Source organism: Mytilus trossulus, chromosome 1 (genome assembly GCF_036588685.1).
Source record: "Mytilus trossulus isolate FHL-02 chromosome 1, PNRI_Mtr1.1.1.hap1, whole genome shotgun sequence".
Taxonomy (NCBI): domain Eukaryota; kingdom Metazoa; phylum Mollusca; class Bivalvia; order Mytilida; family Mytilidae; genus Mytilus; species Mytilus trossulus.
Genome location: NC_086373.1, coordinates 23806231 through 23826660, shown reverse-complemented (window position 1 = coordinate 23826660; position 20430 = coordinate 23806231). Strand labels below are relative to the sequence as shown.

Genomic DNA, 20430 nt, shown 5'->3' with positions numbered 1-20430 from the left:
TTTATAAATAAAAATTATGTAAAAGAATAATGATATCTGTGATTTACTTCTTACATCATATACTTGTTCTATTTATAAGGTATGGGTAATGATAATCTGGGGTTGTAATATTATATAAACAAATCCTTCTGTTTACTTCCGTAAGGTTTCATTTTCGTAAATTCTTTGAATTCTTTTTCAAATGAAATTCAAAGTATTATTGCATCATGCTTCATTGCTTACCCTAACAACATTGCATTATAAAGGTAATTTATAAGATTTGCAATGAAATAAACTGTACAATTTAACTGCGACATAAAAATAAAATGATGCAATCAGTACATGTAAATATGTAAGAGATTGTGTGCACAATTATTTTGTTTTATTTTCATACATGTATTTTCCTTTATGTATTAATACATTGCATGAAGTGTTTTATTCCTTATAATAACTGACTATTCGTAATTGATTACTTGGACTTAAAAATAACTTTGCTTCTCGGAACATTTCGTTTTCGTATCGTCAAGTGTATATGTAGAAGCATACTTGTCGCACTTTACAGTTTATGATATATACTCATACCGGCTGTTTATTAACACAAATATAAACGAAAACGTTAAAGGTGTCGTGATATAATACATTGTGTTTCAAATTTGACATTTTTCATTATTAATTATATTTATTTATGTTATAAAAAAACAAGTATATGACATACAGTATCATCACTTGATCTTAATATTCGATTGCATAAGACATTAACCTAAATTAATTTACAAATGGAAGTACATCTTTATGGAATACAAACCGAAATGTGCAATGCCTGTTCAAGTTCAGATGGTCGATCCAAAAATGGTTTCTTTTTGTTAATGCAATTTCAGTCTATATGGTTTACTGCATTTTCGTTTTTTTGGTAAAAACAAAAGTAAAATGGAGGAATTTCAGTTGACTCTATTCAACAAAAAATGCAACAAGGAAAAGCTTGCATCGCTGACGGTGTTCATCCTCATTGTGGATGCAGTCAGTGTATTCACAGTAATGTTTAGCTGGTAAGTAAGTAATTTAAGGTGGCACGGTAGTATTTCCTTGCCCATAAGGGATACTGATAGCCCTTTTAGAATATTGCCCACTTTCTAATATTGCACAAAAATCTACATTCACAGTTAACTGAAGTACTTTCCTTTCACTATTCAGAAATGAATATGAATGTGAATCATGACCGTTTACTTTTTTTTGTTATTATTAAACAAAGGCCACTAGTGCTTTTAGTACGTTAATCATGCAGTGAATACACATTACAAAAAAAATCTCAAAAAATCATTTTCATCAGTTTGCGCAATCATTTTATATTTTTTTTCTACACCTGATTCATCCCCCAGTTGGGGACAGTGTGTTTAGTTGATACTTTTTGTCCAATCACTTCAGATACATTGACATGGGTACACAAAAGAACAACCTAAATCCTGGAATGCAAATACTACCGTGCCACCTACAGATGAGACAGAATATGTTAATTTTAGACAAAAGTATCGTTTATTGGTTTATTTGAAAATTTCTGCCATAATCTGACATTTTGGCAAGATATTGGATATGATTTGATTTTTTTCTCACTTCCATTTTGAATCTTATTTTTTGTGCCAATACAAGTCTTACGTCAGAATTATTTTATTTGTTATTAATATCATGTAAAAACAAGTCAATGAGTTCATTTGTATTTATGGAATGTTATTTCAGATACCTAGTTGAAATATCTAAACAATATGTTTTTTGGAAAAAACTTATCTGGAGATGCTACTGAAATTTTGCAGTTTCAATTTTTATCTGCTTGAATATAATTAAGGAACGATGGCATAACCTATCTGAACAAATGCAACTAAGCCAAAAATACACGAGGATATAACTCATTTTATTAGCACTGACATGCAGACAGATCAGTTTGGAATATTTCATCCTATATGAGTGATATAAAGAAACTCATCATAGATACCAGGACTAAATTTTGTATATATGCCGACGCGCGTTTCGTCTTCAAAAGACTCACCGGTGACGCTCTAATCCAAAAAAGTTAAAAAGGCCAAATAAAGTACGAAGCTGAAGAGCATTGAGGACTTAGCCGTAAACAAATACAAGAGAGCGTAAAAGATCATTTCAAACAAACAACCCAATGTGCATAATTGGGAACAACTCGATAAAAAATACCCATTAGGAAATGTATAAAGAATTATAATGAATATATAATGGTGTGGGGAGGGGTATTTAAGTTGTAATGCAACCATTGATTTTTCCCTATTAGTCTTAATTAAATTTGCAGTTTTCAAAAAATTGTGCAGAATTTAACTTTGTTTAAAAAAAAAGAAATTCTTGGCATGAGTAAAGTTTTATTCTGGTCAGTACTACAGAAAATATTTCACATAACATTTCATTGCATATAAGAAAATAACTATAACTGGAAGTTTACCAATCAAATTTCTCCCCTTATTTAACCTGTGTACAAGTTTTAGTAACCATGTAACATCAAGTTTACCAAAAAATACTATAGAAACCCCAAATAAAAAATAATGGTGCTTTGAAATACCCAATACATATGTTTATGAAACAGAAATGTTTTACTGCAATACTATGTAGAATTAATTACCTACAACTGTCAAATTCAAGGGAATATTTTTTGTCGATTTAGTTTCTTATACAACCGGATGTGACGTACCATGATTTGGTGGTATTAAACCTGAAAGCAGTAGAATACATTCTTACTTATAACTACTTAATGTGCACACAGAAATTTGCCTCTCAACTTAACTATTAACACAAAAAAGAAAACACGCTAATATGTCTGACTGCATACTAATTTTGTAGTAAAGTCCCAGTCGAGATTATCTGTTTAATCAAATTACAAAGCTGCATTTTAAGAAGGGGAAACACCTTTTGGACATTTAGAATATAAGTATAGTACTGTCTGAGTGTCTAACAATTTTGATCTAATTACAGTGATGACAGGTCCAGATTTACATATGGGGACATAATAAGTATAGTCGTGATCGCATTATTTAATGTGTGTGTCTTGGTAGTAGACATTTACGTAGTAGTGGAAGCTCTACTTTCACGGAAATCGGTACGTCAATTATTTTTATTAACATTCAAAGTTCAAAAATACTGTATGTATATACATTTGTACTTGCTTTTCTTTGTTGAAATTTTGAATTGCCTCACATCAACTTATTTTGAAAATCACTTAATGAACTTTTGAATTTCTGAAACTAGTCAGCAATCATTTCATTAAGTTATTTTTACATAGTGAAGTTTATTTCTAATTTCTGTAATTTGTTAACTAGATAACGTACTGTCGATATATTGGGACATAAAATATAACAATTCGTCTAAGGTTATGATTACCGTTATAACTTTTGTAATCTTAATATTCATGATCTCATTTAAACATCTTGTTCGACGATATAACTTATCATTTGAATGTTCTTTAACTTTAAAAATCATTTTTTTTACAAAATCAAATTAATGCACTTTAGAAAGCAAGTGTCAAGATGCCATTACATATCATGTGTTTCTATGGCTTTTTATTCTTATTCAAAAAGACATTTTCCGTATCTTTTTTAACTAGGAAAACAACGGCTTACGTATGATAAGCAGGGAGGTTTTTGGCTTGCTTTTTCTCATATTTGGTATTTGTATTATCATATATCAGGACATCTGTTTGATTCTAGGACGATGTTTCATTACGTTCCATATGTAGGGATTCAGCGGAACGGTTTGACGATTGGAAATGGACCCAAAAGTGGAGGCATTTTATTCTGAGAGATCATCGTGACATGAAAGGTTAATATAAAATTATTATTTGAACCAGTTTTATATTAATCATTAACCTTGTATTTTTTATTTTATTTTACAATGTCAAAATTTGATTCTTTGTAATTCACTAGACGAGTAAACCGAGGTGAATTACGATAACTACCAATGTATGGTTACTCGAATATAATTTGAACAAAGGCTTACATGGAAATCAATTGTTAAACGTTTGGAACAATCCGTTTTATTAGTTTTATGATGAGTAGAAAAAGCTTGAAGTTAAAGATTTGTAGATACAAGCTTTGAAACAAATTCTGCAGTTTGGTTTTTTAATAAATGCTACCTATAAACAAAACAGTAAATAGGTGTTGTTATCATAAAATGAAGAAGAAGAAAAAAATTTGTACAAAATATATCCATTCGGATTTCTGCATCATCGACATAGTAATTCAAATTGATCTAGAATGCCAGAGTGAATGACGAAACACAAATGCAATACAAATACTTTTTTTTCTTCAACTGTAATAAAAATATTATTATTTAATTGTGAAAAAAATGGTGTTTTACTTAATGGTATTTATTATCTGATCCATATTATTCAAATTTTCGTGAGTTAATAAATTCATTGTTCTTTAATAGGGATGATCAGCACTGTTTGAAGAACTAGATATGATATTTAATTGTAAAACGAGCAGGAACAGCAGAGGAAGATTTATCTTGAAACAATCAGAATTATAGCAAATAATTGCAACAGAAGTGTACCTCTTTTCAATGAATTTGCATTATCATTTACTTACATTTTGTTTTATCATATGTTTATAATGACTAATATACGATATGACATGAATATTCATCCTTTAATGGATGTTTAAAACAAAAATCATCGAAACACACGAAATTCGATTTTAAATAAAGTTTTTCACTGACAGCAGCTATGTGATAATTAGTCTGTGGCAAATTTCTCTTAATAAATATCATTACAACTCTAAAAAAAACAGATATAAAATAGAACACAAGCTATTTATGGCTGTTTTTAAAGAACAATTTTTGACTGAGTTACGTGTCTACTTCACATGAAATATTGATAAATGTTGGTTTTTTTTCATCAAATTTGAAAAGTGTGCATTTTACGTATGTAGTCATTATAATCCTTTATTTGTTGTTAAAATTACAACTAACTTCTCAGTGTTGTCCTCCTGACTTATTCCATAATTGTTTTTTTTTTTAAAGTTTGTCTAAATATTGTTTCATTTTTTTCTTTCAAACCTTATCCATATAAGCTGGAAAAAATTGCGAATAAAAGTAAGGAGAGTCGTATGACATTTGCGCCAATTTTTAAAATGTTCATTCTTTCATTTACGCCGATTTCGTATTTGCTCCTAACTGCATTTACAGTTTTAACACAGATGTGTAAAAACTTGTACTATACTATGAAGGTATATTGGTAAAATCTTTTTATAAAAGTTGTTTATTCATGATTAAGTTATTTTCTTTTTAAATTGTATCAGTACGAAAGTCAGACAAAGAAAAGATGGACTTCGTTATTGACAATTATGACAAATATAGAAGAGACGAAATCACAAGAAAGGAATTATAGACTAAATGTGTTGCCTATAAACACTCGGCAGAACAGATTTATGATTTTAATGTACTTAGTATTCCGTCTTTATGGATTTTAATGCTGTAAACAGCTTTTTTAATTTGTCATTTTAGTAAAAACAGAGTGTTTTAGCTTAGTTTTTTTTCACTTGATTTGGAAGTATGGGAATATAGTGCTTTTATTGACGTATCCTGCACAAAATCCTACTACCACCTCCCCATGGTGAACAGGGGACAACATGTATATACATGTTATGATTGACAATTCATAACATTTGAACAACTGGCTAACGGAAGAGGTCTATCATGATTGATGAAAAATAACTTAACTTTGATGGAGAGGTCACCTGTATTTAACCTGTAATATACATGCAAAACAATCTGCGCAAATTTAAAAATAAATCGGCGTAAATAAAATGTAGATTGGCGCAAATAAAAAACGCCGGTAAGGGTAAAAAGAACACCGTTTGTTTTTACTTTCATTATATGGCAAATAACTAGTTCTCATACACAGATAACACAACGAATTACAGTAGAAATCAAGATTCATGAAATCTGCGTTTTGAATTTGCGCCGATCTGCATTTCATTTTAAAAATTAAAAATTTATTTACAACATTTAAATCCATAAAAACGGAATACATTAAAATCATAAATCTGTTCCAATCCGGTATTTATAGGCAACACATCAAAAATACATTTATTTCTTGGGATTTCGTCTTTTCTTAATTTGTCGTTATTGCCAATAACGAAGTTCATCTTTTCTTTCTCTGACTTACGTACTGATGCGGGCATTTCTAGAGTCAGCATTTAAACAGACGTAATGGCCTGGATTTTCTTAACTTAAACATTAGAAAACAACGTTTATAAACACATTTTATCAATATATACATTCAAGGTAAAGTACATGTACAAGTATTTACTCACCTGTGTTAAACTGTAAATGCAATTAGTAGCAAATATAAAATCGGCGCAAATGAAAAAAATGAAATCAGCGAAATTTCATACGCCCTTGAACTTTTTTACAAGGTATCGAATAAAAAAATTCCTTAAGGGGGTGCAATGTTTATGTAGCTACCCACAAAAGATAACAGAAGGCTAGTCCAAGTTTATTACTCTATATTCCAATTACATAATTTTTATATAGTATACATTCCAATTTCCTGAATAATTCTAATCCATTCCTGATTATGAAAAATAATAAGGCTTACAATTTGTCAACAAAATTTTAGATACACAATTCTGTAACTGGCTTATAGGCAATTATAGTCTACGCTTTAGATTTATATAATCTATAAATGTTTTGTAATCTATTTGTGATTGAGGGGTTAATTTCCCAACAACCAGACGATAGGTTCGTTTAATTTATTGGTAACTTTTCTTAAAAAGAATAATCCGCTCATTGAGTTTTTGACGTATTGATTACATCACCTTTTGTTATGATATATACTTTCTCTGACGGAGTTCAGAATTTTTAACTTTACTTTTGACGTACGATGAATTGAAAATTTTACATTTGTTAACCTTGCAAATCGTAAAACTCCAAAAAAGAACAACATTTATAGCAAAATTAAAACTGACTAATCCTGTATGTACTAATGCTTTTGAAAAAGACAACGTTCAAAATAAGTGTATGTTATGCTTTTTATCATGGCTATTGCTAAAGGTGTAATTCCACCGAATCATGATTATTCCCTTGAATTTGACAGTTGTAAGTAATGAATCCTACATTTTTTGTTGCAGTAAAACATTTCTGTGTCATAAACATATGTCTCAGGTGTTTCGAAACACCATTTTTTTCAATTTTTTTTTTTTTTTTTTGGGGGGGGGTCTATAGAATATTATGTAAACTTGAGGTAACATGGTTACTAAACCTTGTACACAGATTACATAAGGGGGAAATTTGATTGGTTAACTTTGAGTGATGGTTATTTTCTTATATGCAATGAAATGGTATGTGAATTTTTTTTTCTATAGTACTGGACAGGATACAATTTTACTCATGACAAGTATTTTTTTATTTGAAACAAAGATAAATTCTGCATATTTTTTGGAAAAGTACAAATTTAACAAAGACTAAAAGGGGAAAATCAATGGTGGTATTAAACCTTAAAAGAAATATAATATGCTTTTAAATCATTTTACTTCTAGAATATTCATAGAATATTGTTGTGTTTAGCCAACTATGGAAATATCGTGCTCAACCCGAAATTGTGTCCTGCTATATGTCTTCGACCGACGTTCCCCGCTACTACGATCATATAAGTGAATTGTATGAGAACAATCATATACATAGTTATTTCAGCCATAATTACTTGCATCTTTTTTGTTTGTTTTAATAAATAGATATGTTTGTACAGCACTGCTAGTCTTATATATACTGATGCGCGGTCAATTACAATAAAGTGTTAATGGTCAGTATATTATGAGCTTATTCAGTACATGAGTTGCACAGTAGAGTTGCAATCAACATCTTTAACCATGTACTGTTATATGATTAAACATGTGAACATGTGAACATTAATCAGACTTCGTTACTAGTATATAGACAGTAGTGAGCCTACGAAAAACTTTACATAAGCTAGTTCCTTACGTAAACGGGCAACATGGATTACGATTGCGTATACATGATCCGAATTAATGAATAGGTACAAAACGTACAGAAGAGAGACCCGTTACATTTGGTGGAGGTACCCAAATCTACAATGCTGAACGAAAATTGAAGTACGAGAATTACGGAAAATGATGCCGAGTCATGGCGTGTGCAGGAAACAGAAACAATTTGTGTTTCCACTATATTGAAACTATAAGATAGCTGAAATGGAAAATGTAGGCGTGAAAAAAAATTAGGACAACTTTGTATACGCAATAATGTAAGTGACTTGAATGTAAATATTTGTGAAGCTTTGATTGTGTCTGTAATTTTTTTTCTCCATCTTTTCTGGAGACGCATTTGCCAAGCATGGATGTTAACGTTTATCCAAGAGAGAATAATATTAAAAATTTCAAGAACATTGGAGAAGACTCTCGTGTGCATTTTCGATTAATTCAAACCTGCGATGTTGTGTAAAAACTAGCAGTAAACATGTATATCTAATCTGTTGTTTTGGTGACCATGTACACATTTATAAATCAGTTTGGATTCCAGAACCGCTCATTCCGAAACTACCATCAACTCAGCTGAGTCGTTTGGATTACATGAAGATGACATTCCTGTTGACAATTTCGCACAGTCAAGTGGTACAGGAAGTTGAAACCGATGACGGCATGAGGACAATATCTTTATTTTTGTAAATTGCTTTTAAAGCTTTTGTTTTTTTAGCTTTTTTTTATTTCGTTTTTATATTGTATATCAATTTGCGTTAATTTCGTTTGATTTTTGTGTATAACATGTGTTTGCTTAAGCTAGTGTTAATCTCTTGTCATTATTAAAGTGGGCGGTTGTGTGTAGTTTAGAGCAAGTGTTTCTGGAGAGTTTGAAGTTGAAAAGATAATTGTAAATTTAGATTTTAAAAGATTTTTTTTCCATAACTGTTTACAACGTGAATTTATAAATTACAAAGCATAAAAAATATTATTTTCTTAGTTTATATCTTTTAAGTAGTTTAGGTAAAAAAAATGTTCACACTTCCTCCACCATATTATTTTATGAAATATATTGTGATCAGATTTTTTTTAATTCGAGTGAAAACGAATTTGATTAGCGGGAGTGATATGGAGTGGTCAATTACATCAAAGAGTTTATGGTCAGTGTATAGTCAGTATAAAGTTATTACTTCTTGATTAATGTGACAGTTTATACGGTACATGAGTTGCACCGTAGAGTTGCAATAACATCTATAAGTTGATCAAAATACTCTAGGACCATAAAGCAATGTTAAGTCTAAGTTAAGAACAGATGTTCATAGCACGATCTCATGATACACTTTGGAGTAGTAGCTTGAAGTAACAAGTTGTATTATAGATAAGATTGAAGTACCAAGTTGTATTATAGATAAGATTGAAGTAACAAGTTGTATTATAGATAAGATTGAAGTACCAAGTTGTATTATAGATAAGATTGAAGTAACAAGTTGTATTATAGATAAGATTGAAGTACCAAGTTGTATTATAGATAAGATTGAAGTAGCAAGTTGTATTATAGATAAGATTGAAGTAACAAGTTGTATTATAGATAAGATTGAAGTAACAAGTTGTATTATAGATAAGATTGAAGTAACAAGTTGTATTATAGATAAGATTGAAGTAACAACTGGATTGGAAATCATAATTGTGAACCTTTACAGATATTATATATATATGTACTGTTATATGATTAAACATGTGAACATTAAACAGACTTCGTTACTATTATATAGGCACAGATTAATTTAGCTATATTTGGCAAAACTTTTAGTAATTTTGGTTCTAAATGCACTTCAACTTCGTACTTTATTTAGCATTTTAAACTTTTTTGGATTCGAGCGTCACTGATGAGTCTTAAGTAGACGAAACGCGCGTCTGGCGTATATACTAAATTTAATCCTGGTATCTATGATGAGATAATAGACAGTAGTGAGCTTTCGGAGAAACCTTCCATTGTATCTAGGTCCCTATGTTAAAGGGCAACATGGATAACGATACCGAACACATAGATAAAAAATAATGAGAAGTCACAAACATCAAAGAAAGACCTGTTACAATACAAAGAAAATCTTATGGGACTCTTATAAAATACACATGTTGCGAGACCGGATCCTTCGAAAGTGTACTTGTCTATGTTTTGCGTATATCACCTTCCATGTAAATCTAGACTCAGTATAAATGTAACAGTTCGAATTTGTTGTAACTGTCATACAAGTTAGTGGTTCAGCTACATGTAACTATAAATACTTGTTTAATCCAACATTTTCTACAAAAGAAAATGCCTTTTCCAAGTTAGGAATAAGGCAGTTGGTATCCATTCGTTTGATGTGTTTGAGCTTTTGATTTTGCCATTCGATTAGGGACCTTCCATTTTTAATTTTCATCAGAGTTCAGTATATTTGTGATTTGATGTAATGAATTTAAAAGCTAGGGCCAAAAATACTAGGGCAGGTTAATCGTTTATCATGACTTTTATTTGATTTATTTGTGCGTTTTTCTCTGATGTTTGTTCTTGCAGTTTTTTTAGCTGTATTTATGTCACATAGTTTTGTCATTTTAGCGAAATTTTGTAACATTGTCATTTAGGTGGGAAGTTTGGCTAGACAGAAAACCAGGTCAAACCAACCATTTATTAAACTTCATTACAAAGTTTATAATTAATTTCAATCGACAAATTCGACAAATACGACAAATAAAGGCAACAGTAGTATACCGCTGTTCAAAAATAAATCCATGGACAAAAAACAAAATCGGGGTAACAAACTAAAACTAAGGGAAACGCACAACCGAGGCCATTTTATTTGAGAGCATTTTATATCACCCGTGTTTCTATTTACTAGTATTTAATTCATTTGTCTACGTATTCATTTATTTGTGTTATTTGTCCTTTCGTGTTATAAAATAAGGATAGTTGTGTAATCAGATTTCTGGTGAAGCCCTCTAGCTTTCCACACAATGATATTATTTTAAAATTGATGTTCGAATCTTGTCATACCGTTTGATATATGTGTTCAATAATACTATACTCTCCCAATTACGCTGCATTTAAAATATACAAAACATTTGGAATATAAATTCGTCATATAATAAACATTTAAATATGATTTTAGTCATGATTCTACAGATCTCTGAACGTCGTAAATTATGCACACGGAAAACGATGCATTGTATTTAGATTACATTTTTTAATGTGTTTTGTGGTATACTTATACAGTATAATGTTATCAGTAATTTCAAAAATTAATCATTTTCAGTAAACCCTACTCTCAAATTTCCAGGTACTAGTATCTAAAATGAAAGTACAATCTTTAAATTTGATACATCACACAGAATGTTGGTCAAAACACTAATTATAGCAGTACTTTATGGAAATTACTGTTATATCCATATTTTTACTTATTAGGACACGATGACAAACAATCCTACCAATTATAAAACTCATCTTTAATGAGATGTGTTCGCAATGTGTCAATATATGACAATGGTAAAAATGTTAAAAAAAAAACACACTAATAGTCGGTTAATCCTTATGCATATCTATTTTGACAGATAATACTGAATATATTCACAACCCTTTTTCATCAAATGCGACAAATCCTGAACGAACTGACATGAACAATAATATGAGGCCACATTTTTTAGCAGGTTTTTATTACCTGAGGTCACCCGTTTTTTTTAAGATGTTCGTGGTGCATGTGGTGTTCAGTCTATCTTTTCCATTGTGTTTGGCGTACTGTTGTTTTTTCCTTGATATTTATTAAATTTTTAGTTATGGTGTTGTCAGTTTGACACCGACTTTCATGTATGAGTTTAATTGTCCCTTTGATATCTTTCGCTTCTCTTTTGTCAATTTGCAAGCAGACTTTGTTGTATAAGCTAGACAAAGTTGAAAAGTGTATAAATCGAAAGTTCGTTTATGCAGGACTCCTGGTAGACATCGAGTTTCATGTAATCACCAGGATTACCAGAGTTGGCGCATCACTAAATGCTGTTGTATAACAGTTCCTCAAACTGCAAAGGAAATTTGAATTATATGCTCTTTTACTCCGTACTTTGGTCTTTTAACTTCTTTTGCTTCTAGTGTCATTGAAGTTGTTTGTAGACGAAACGTGCGTCTGGCGCAAATACTTAATTTCAATCCTGGTATCTATGACTCTAAAATTATATTTTTCGTCATATTTAGTAAGATCAAATTTATATAATCAATTCCTTTTAAGGAATGAAGGGAAAATATAACATTTATTTTGAAGCCTTGACAAAATATTTAGCATTAAAATTTATGAAGCATTTGTAGACAAAAATGTGTCTGGTTAAAATGTCCTGTATCAATTCAGGAATACTACCTTTGGTATATAATAGTTCGTATCTACTAGTATATGTATTGCATTGGTGTTTGTTTTGAACACACATCAGTGTTTCTGTTGTTTTGTTGCGTTATTCTCTTATAGTTGATGTGTTTCCCCTGGGTTTAGTTTGAAACCCGAATTTGTTTTCTCTCCATCGATTAAAAACTTTTGGACAGCGGTCTACTCCGGTGGCCTTTGTCTTGCAATGTTTATTTAGGTTTAAACACATCATTTTGTACCATGAAGAAACTTTTTGAAACGTTGATGGATAGAATGAATTGGTTTAGTTGTATTGAGAACTTGATTTAGATATTTAATTGTAAAAGATTGATTAAACGTCAATAATTACAGGAAAATTGAAACATAATGATACTTGTATTTAGAAATCAGACCGCTTTGATAAAAGTCTCTTACTGCTTCAAACTATTTTTGCCTTTAATTGGACCTCATCACTTCACATTTTATGTTAACCAACTTTACTAGAAGCACTCAATAAAGAAACTTTCAAAAAAACGAGCATGCTTTATATAAGAACCAAAACAGTTTTAAGTATTATTACAAAAACGAATATAAAAGGGCGTTTAATGATATTCTACTCAATCTACTGAAGGTCAAATTGTACGTTAGAGGGCTTATTGTAACGTAACATTAAAAGGCATTTGAAAACCAAAAAGATTGTTTATGAAAATACAGAATACTGGTATCACAACTTTTATTAAAACAATCATGTCAATACAATACACAAAACATAACAATACAGATCTAAGAGAACAGGAATTAGCAAATTGTTACATAAATTAGAAGATTGTTACTGAGTGTTCATTTACTGGTGTTAGTACAGATTGTTATAGAAATCTTAAAAATATCAAATCATAAAATGTAGGAACTGACATATTACAATAAAAACCAAATGTCTTAAAATAGATATAATGGAACTAACAAAAAAAGGCAAAACTTTTGTGCAAAAATTGATAAACATCTTATTTATTTAATCACATTCCAAAAAATCTACAAACAATCAAGTTTGTAAATTACTTTTTTTGTTGATCGTTTATCTAATAAACAAATTAATAATAATAAAAAAAAAGAGTAAGAGCTACTTACTGGATGCTTATCATACATTATTTCATGTATACTTAATTGATTGTCAGGTAGCATAAGGTTACTGATGAATTGTGATAATTGAGGTAAAGTAAAGGGTAAACATAATATAGTATCAAATAAAAAAATCATGAAATAGGCTGACAGGGTTTGTTTACGCTAAAATGCTTGATTAATATTGAAAAGAAAAAAACAGGTTATAAAAGGAAAAAACAAATTTTTTTCCATGATATGCAAAATTATCTCTTATCCTTTAAATGTTTCTGTTTCCCGATATTTATAGAAATATTTTCATTTTTTATTAGTTATAAGAAACGTTTTATCTTAATATGACTTGTCTCATATGGACTTCCTAAAAAGAAAGTTACATTTTTTTAATCTTTGTTTCTTTTCAAAATATGAATTGTTACTTTTTCTTATAAATCATATCGATTGTTACAAAAAAACTAATTGCTATGTAAACAAATTAACTCTTTTGCCATCATTTTTAAACCATGAAACCATGAAATCTCAGTCGTTGTGTACTGTACTTCATTTGTATCAAAGTTGTTGATTTATAATTTAAAGTTTTATTTGATAAAAACTACATTGCACCAACCTGGTGTGTTGAATAGAAATTGTACAAAAAGTAAAAAAAAAAACACATAAAAGAAAATATGTAAATAATCCCAAAATAGATAAAACTTAAATTGCAAAATCATGATATTATGCGTCCTGATATGAGATTCATGAATTAGAAAAATAAATACAAGTGGCAATAATTGTAAATAAGATAGATACATTTGACTTGTATTTTTCTATTATATATATATGTACACGTCTTACAATCCTAGTACCTTTGATGAATAACACAAGTGCTGTTAAACATTTGAGTGTGGTTTATTTGTGTGACATGCAGTCAAATTCAAACAAATGCACATGTACATCTATTCCTTTGAAACTAACCATGAACATTTGCCTTTGAACAAATTATTTTCTCAAGTTGTAACTGGAAAATCTTGATGTTAAATCGGAACAACGTCTTCGTCAAATGTGTTTCCCAATCTTGAAAAATCATGCACGTTTCTTAACTTTATATTAAATTTTGATAATCAGAAATTTTAAGTCTTTCTAACAATAATCTGCTAGTACAAGTGTGTTTTGTTTTGTATTTTTGGAATTAAGTTATCATTTAATTGATTATGACATCATCAAATGTGACCTATGACCGATTTGTACTTGAGCAATACATGATGCAAGAACTGCTTTCCTTTTAGGAGCAACTGGACTTATCCACCACCTCATTTAGGTGAGGTTTCTTCTGCTCAATCTTTTTTTTTCAGTGAAGTATTTGTTGGCTACTATTTGTCCTTTCGTTGTTATATTGTTGAGTCATGATAGTGTCTATTTTTCTTTAATGGCATCTTATGCCATCCTTTTCGTGTGAATAAAATTTACAGCAAATTATAACAGGTAACATTTACAAGATAATAAAAATAAAAAAATGACATTTCATTTCGAATAAATTGAAAAATATACATTATCACAGTCTACTTGAGGCGAATCCATGAAAATCATCGCACACTATCGAAAAGTGAAAATATCCTTTTGAGCGTATCTGATTCCTTACAAACTATTAACTTTTTTCATTGGTTATATATTTTTATAAAAAATACAATTGAAATCCATAAAGTTAAAATTAATGCACACCATCTCAAGTTGTTTAAGAAGAATAATTGAGGGGGTTTGGCATCACATTGGAAACACAATATAGACTCATGGAATAGCACTAATAACATATATACTCTACACATTTACTTTGGAACTGAGTTACTTTTATGTCAATTTATCAGGATATCTACACAAAAGGTATATTTAGTTATGATAAATCCGAAATTAGAACAGTAAAATGTTTACTTTTATGAGTCATCAAACCAAGTAAAATTCATTTCTTTTGCATTTTAAACTGGTATCAATGAGAAATCACACCCCTTACTTAAAACAAGGGGGTGTATTGTACCAAACTTCCTAATAATTTAAATGAACTGTTGATATGGATATATGAATTGGTTAAATCTAGTTTTGATAGCATAATTCAAACGTTGAAAACAAAGTATTAAAACTTAAACATGTACACTATGCAAAATTTGCAATATCTTTAAATATAGGCGTCCAAAAAATAAATACGATCTGGGATCTAAATATGTAAGAAAGCTGTTGATTTTTTAAACATACTGAAAAACAATTTCTATAAACAACAACAACATGCAGAACTACTGTTACCACTTGAACAACAACCTTTCTTTTTCTCTTCCTTTGGTGGAATCTGATTCTGTGTAAATGTCAAAAACACCTGTTCAAGTGTCGTCTGGTGAACAGCGTAGTCTTCAATATTATAGTCTTTCTTCGCACGTTCCATAGCACTAAATACCGCAGCCAATGGAATGTCTGCATCGGGAATTTGGAAATGACAGTAGCCATGGTGATGATCAAATATTTCACTGTTTGGAAACGTTGTTTTAACGAACTGTTTCAATGGTTGTGTAGAAGCATGGAATCCATTTTCTTCCATTTTCATTTGACATATAAGAGTGTATCCATGACCAAACTTATTTTTTAAATGTTGTGGACTTCCGTAACAGACAAATTTTCCATTTACCATGATGACTACTTTAGTACATAAGGCATCACATTCTTCCATACTTAAAAATAAATTGTAAATACTTTTAACTATACACGTATGTAAGCTGGAAATTAACCCAATATTATAACAGATATGCCATATATCAAAATATTGTATATGTAAATAAATAATGGTAATACATGACAATGAAAAGATAGCCTGATATGTATCCCACAATAGAGGTAAAACGTAAAATGTAATGGTTTTCTTTTATAAATTGTGACTTGGATGGAGAGGTGTCACATTGGCACTCATACCACATCTTCTTATATCTATAAACCTTAAATGTTAAAAAAGTGGATATATAGGAAGAACTTTGACTTTAACCTAAACACATACCTGTGTGACGTAAGAATTAACGTTCTCCCACTTGCTCTAACTTGTGAAAGAACATTCCATAGTTGTCGTCTGGCACCAGGATCCATTCCAGACGTTGGTTCATCAAGAAGAATAAAAGGAGGATCACCAATTAAGGCCATAGCTGTGCTTAATTTCCTCTTGTTACCACCACTATCGAAGAAAAACAAGATCTTATTGAACAAAAATAGCATATATATGTGTGTAAAGTAGTTGAAATCGAGATCGTTTTATAAGTATCACAAAAACTTGAAATTGATCCGTTAATTTTTTTTATCATTTCATTCAAGTTTTGATTCTAACCAGAAAGTGTATACTATATAATGTATTTATTAGGTAAAAATATCTTGTTGAGGTCTTCTTCAAATTGACTTTCAACAAACTTTTTTTTTATGTTGGCGTCTTTGTCAGACTTATTTGTTTGTTTGTATGATTTTTTTAGTCAGTTGAGTTGCATGCCTTTGGTTTATGTTTAAACAATTTCGGCCATTGAATCCTAATTGTTGCCTACATTAACCAAGTATGTTTGTTTGGGTTGTTCCCCAAATTTTGTCAATATAATGGACTATAAACAACTGTCATGCAAGTTGGGTGTAGTTAGCTCTAAAACCAGGTGTAACACTCCGGAAAATGCCAATACCAAGTCAGGAATACGACTTGGTTTTACTAATCTAAAGAAATTTGTGAAGCAGTTTTCGTATAATTTGTGTATAATTATGCATTTACCTGTAAGTACCACACTCCCGATCGGCGTATTTCTTCAACATCATCACATCCATTATATCATTAACCACACCTTTAATTTGGTTCTCTTGAACTCCACGCAGCCGAGCATACATATACAAAGTTTCCCTTCCTGTCATCTGATCAATGAGAGCATCAAACTGAGGACAGTAACCAAGATTTTGTTGAACTTGTCTCATATGTTGTTTTATATCATATTTATTCATGAAGGCATTACCCTTTGTAAGCGGAACATCTCCGGTCAACATTTTGAATGTGGAGGTTTTTCCGGCACCATTTTGTCCCAACAGTCCAAAACATTCGTTAGGTGCAATTCCAAAACTGATACCATCGACTGCATGAAACCTACCATAATATTTCGTAAGGTTCTTGACAATAACAGAATCTGTTTCCATTAAATGAGTGACAGAATTAGAATTTATTCTATGTTTTTCCTCGGCGACATCATTATCTTCTTGTTTTCCTTCAATAGAGGCTTCATCCGATGGTAAATCTGAGACCGATGTACTACTTCCATTGTTGACTTTGTATTTGCATTTACTGAATACATCATTTTCAATCATAAACAGAATAGCAAAGTAAACAACTCCTTGTGCAACTAGGAACAATATGTAAAGACCAACTCCTGGATATGTAATGTCGAGATAGTTAGAAGAGTTTGGGAAGCATATATCACCGCCATTCGGATCACAGCCTGTAGGAAGGTTAAAGAGAAACGAGTTATTAAAATAAGTTCAAGTTATTCAAAACAGATAATTTAAATGTATAAAAAGATTCAATTCTCTATTTTGGATCGCAATTATTACCGGTTTAGGCTCCTTGTTATTTTATAATGTATATATTTTTTTTAGAAAAGGTTTGTTTTTCAGAAACAAGAATTAACAACATAATTTATTATCATGAGGAGCAGGAACTGCTAACCCTTCCGGAGCACCTGAGATCACCCCTTGTTTTTGGGGTGGTTTGTGTTGTTTATTCTTTAGTTTTCTATGTTGTGTCATATGTACTATTGTTAGTCTGTTTATCTATTTCATTTTAAGCCATGGCGTTGTCAGTTTCTTTTAGATTTATGAGTTTGACTGTCCCTTTGGTATCTTTCGTCCCTCTTTTATAACCTAATAAAATATTTTGCTACAACCGCACATCGAGTAGAAGCCCATGAGTTCGGGTTTCTTTCTTTTAGAGATAATATAACATAGTTTCTTGGAATAAAGGTATTCGATGAGTCAAGTGAACGAAGAAAACGTAACGATGAGTAATGAAAATTAGCAATGGTAAAGACTAGGTGACATCTGTAAATCAGTTATAGTTGCAATAAGTGTATTTTACAAATTGAGGATTATGTACCCTAGTGTTGATTCAATGCTAAACATATGGAAATTTTATAGAAAATCCACAGCCTTTATCCTTGTACTCTCATATTTGGCAATTTGATGACCGATACATATATGATTATAGCATGCAGTGCTAGCATTGATTTCCTTAAAACAAGTTTATTAATGTAATTATTCGCGGTCAAAACAAATAAAAATGTGGACCAAATCAAGTACACCTTTAAGGGTGAACTCGACTTAAGTAACTCAGCACGAGGTATTATGAAATAAACAGGTTGGTTAGAACTTTTTGTAAAAAATAAACACTAGCACATCATAGAAAAGCAAGTGAGTAATCTATGTTTCAAATTTTGTAACAAAAATCTCTGGCTGTTAAAGGCTGTGGATATTCTATAAAAATCTTGGTTTATTTGCCACAACGTACTCTTTTTTTTATTTAATGCAATGACACAGTAAATAAAAATGTTTTGCATCAACTTTCCCTTGGTATATGTACAAAATGGCCTATCTCTATTATTCATTATATCTGTAGTTTTGATACAATTGAAGTTTAAAAAAATCGTACAAAAATGTCCACAGAAGGGGTCATAAACCTTAAGTTGACCTAGAACTCGAACTTTCCAAAATAAGGTCATGATCAGCTGAATCCCATCATATGGACATTTATACATTTGACATATTGACCATTTATTTGAACCAAACACATATTTTTTTAGGTACCAGGATCAAAATAATATGCACCAGACGTGCATTTCGTCTACACAAAATGTTAAATAGGCCAAATAAAGTACGAAATTGAGGATCCCAAAATTCAAAGTTATTGTCCTGTATCAATACCATACTCATGCTAATTTAAGTCAATAAAGTGCTGACTAGTGGGCTGGTGATAATGTAGTAGACATAACTTATGCCAGACGATGTTTATTTACACATATATAATAAAATGTGTTCACTTTCCGTTCCCATGATAATAATTATAAACCACATCTAGACTTACTTGACTGGCAGGATGCTGGATATCCACTTTCAGTACATGCTTTGGTATATCCCCAGTTGACATACATGCTCATTAATGAAGTTCCCATGCAGTAGTTAGGAAACAACATGGCGAATGCAAGGTCTAAGGAGCTACCAATATTGTATGTATTAAATCCGGGTATTTTGAGGACAAATACTGCAATCAGTGTAGCAAGACCTGGAAAAGTTTTGATGTTTTATTAACAAGTACATAATCAAAAAAGAAAACAAATGTCCATGTCTTTTCAGCTATGGTTAGACATTCTTATTTTGCGTGGTAATAGTTTACATAATGAATCTTTGTACTTATAATTGTTCACTTGCAAGTTGATCTACATATGATGTGGGTTTATTTTCTTTTGAATTTATAATGAGCTGTGTCGTTTAATTTAGACTATCAAGCTTAAAAACTTCCTCATTTAAAAAAAATGTTAAGGTTGATAAATCTACTAGTATGGGATAAAATATAAAAAATGAACTGTACACAGGATATAAACAGTTTTACGCCAACACTTCTATTTTCTTCAACAATAAAAAAAAAAGACTAACCACTGTGAAAAAATACTAATATATTACAGAATAGCCAATAAATTTAAGCCGAAGTCTGATACAATAATTAAGAATCTTATCACAGATATGAAAATGCTATATGCATTTTATACTATTAATCTTGTAGATATAATAGTTCAATGCGTTTTGTTAAAATATACTTTTTCCGCTTTTTAGTTTTTTGGAAAATGTTGTTTGTGCTGTATTTAGACCCTTTTCCACGAATTTTGTTTTAGATGCACAGTTATCCAACCCAATGATAGGTTCGAATGTTGTTTCCAATTTAGACTTGTTTATATTTTTTCGAATGGGCTTGTTTTATA

The 20430-nt window shown here is 30.5% G+C and overlaps 2 protein-coding genes across 4 annotated transcripts in view; one reads left to right on the top strand and one right to left on the bottom strand.

Annotated features, from left to right (window-relative positions):
* Positions 1-433: 433 nt before the first annotated feature.
* LOC134707135 (uncharacterized) lies at positions 434-5496 on the top strand. The gene is made up of 4 exons (XM_063566674.1): positions 434-1025; positions 2962-3085; positions 3693-3804; positions 4414-5496. Exons 1-4 carry the CDS (start codon positions 907-909, stop codon positions 4431-4433), a joined length of 375 nt encoding a protein of 124 aa, XP_063422744.1. The 5' UTR covers positions 434-906; the 3' UTR covers positions 4434-5496.
* Positions 5497-13038: 7542 nt separating this feature from the next.
* LOC134719371 (phospholipid-transporting ATPase ABCA3-like) overlaps positions 13039-20430 on the bottom strand; it is a 38165-nt gene continuing 30773 nt past the window's right edge. For all 3 annotated transcript variants that reach the window (XM_063582392.1, XM_063582387.1, XM_063582379.1), the window contains exons 16-19: positions 19539-19736; positions 17190-17901; positions 16446-16616; positions 13039-16125 (exon numbers count right to left, since the gene is read on the bottom strand). In XM_063582392.1, coding sequence (XP_063438462.1) covers positions 15672-16125; positions 16446-16616; positions 17190-17901; positions 19539-19736 — 1535 coding nt within the window. In that variant the 3' untranslated portion in view covers positions 13039-15671. The remainder of the gene's footprint in view (positions 16126-16445; positions 16617-17189; positions 17902-19538; positions 19737-20430) is intronic.

Bases quoted from the DNA above. Each gene is read 5' to 3' on its own strand.
- LOC134707135 (XM_063566674.1), top strand. From the start codon at position 907: ATGGAGGAATTTCAGTTGACTCTATTCAACAAAAAATGCAACAAGGAA. The intron at 1,026-2,961 runs GTAAGTAAGTAA...ATCTAATTACAG, and splicing joins TTCACAGTAATGTTTAGCTG to TGATGACAGGTCCAGATTTA. The intron at 3,086-3,692 runs GTACGTCAATTA...GTTTGATTCTAG, and splicing joins CTCTACTTTCACGGAAATCG to GACGATGTTTCATTACGTTC.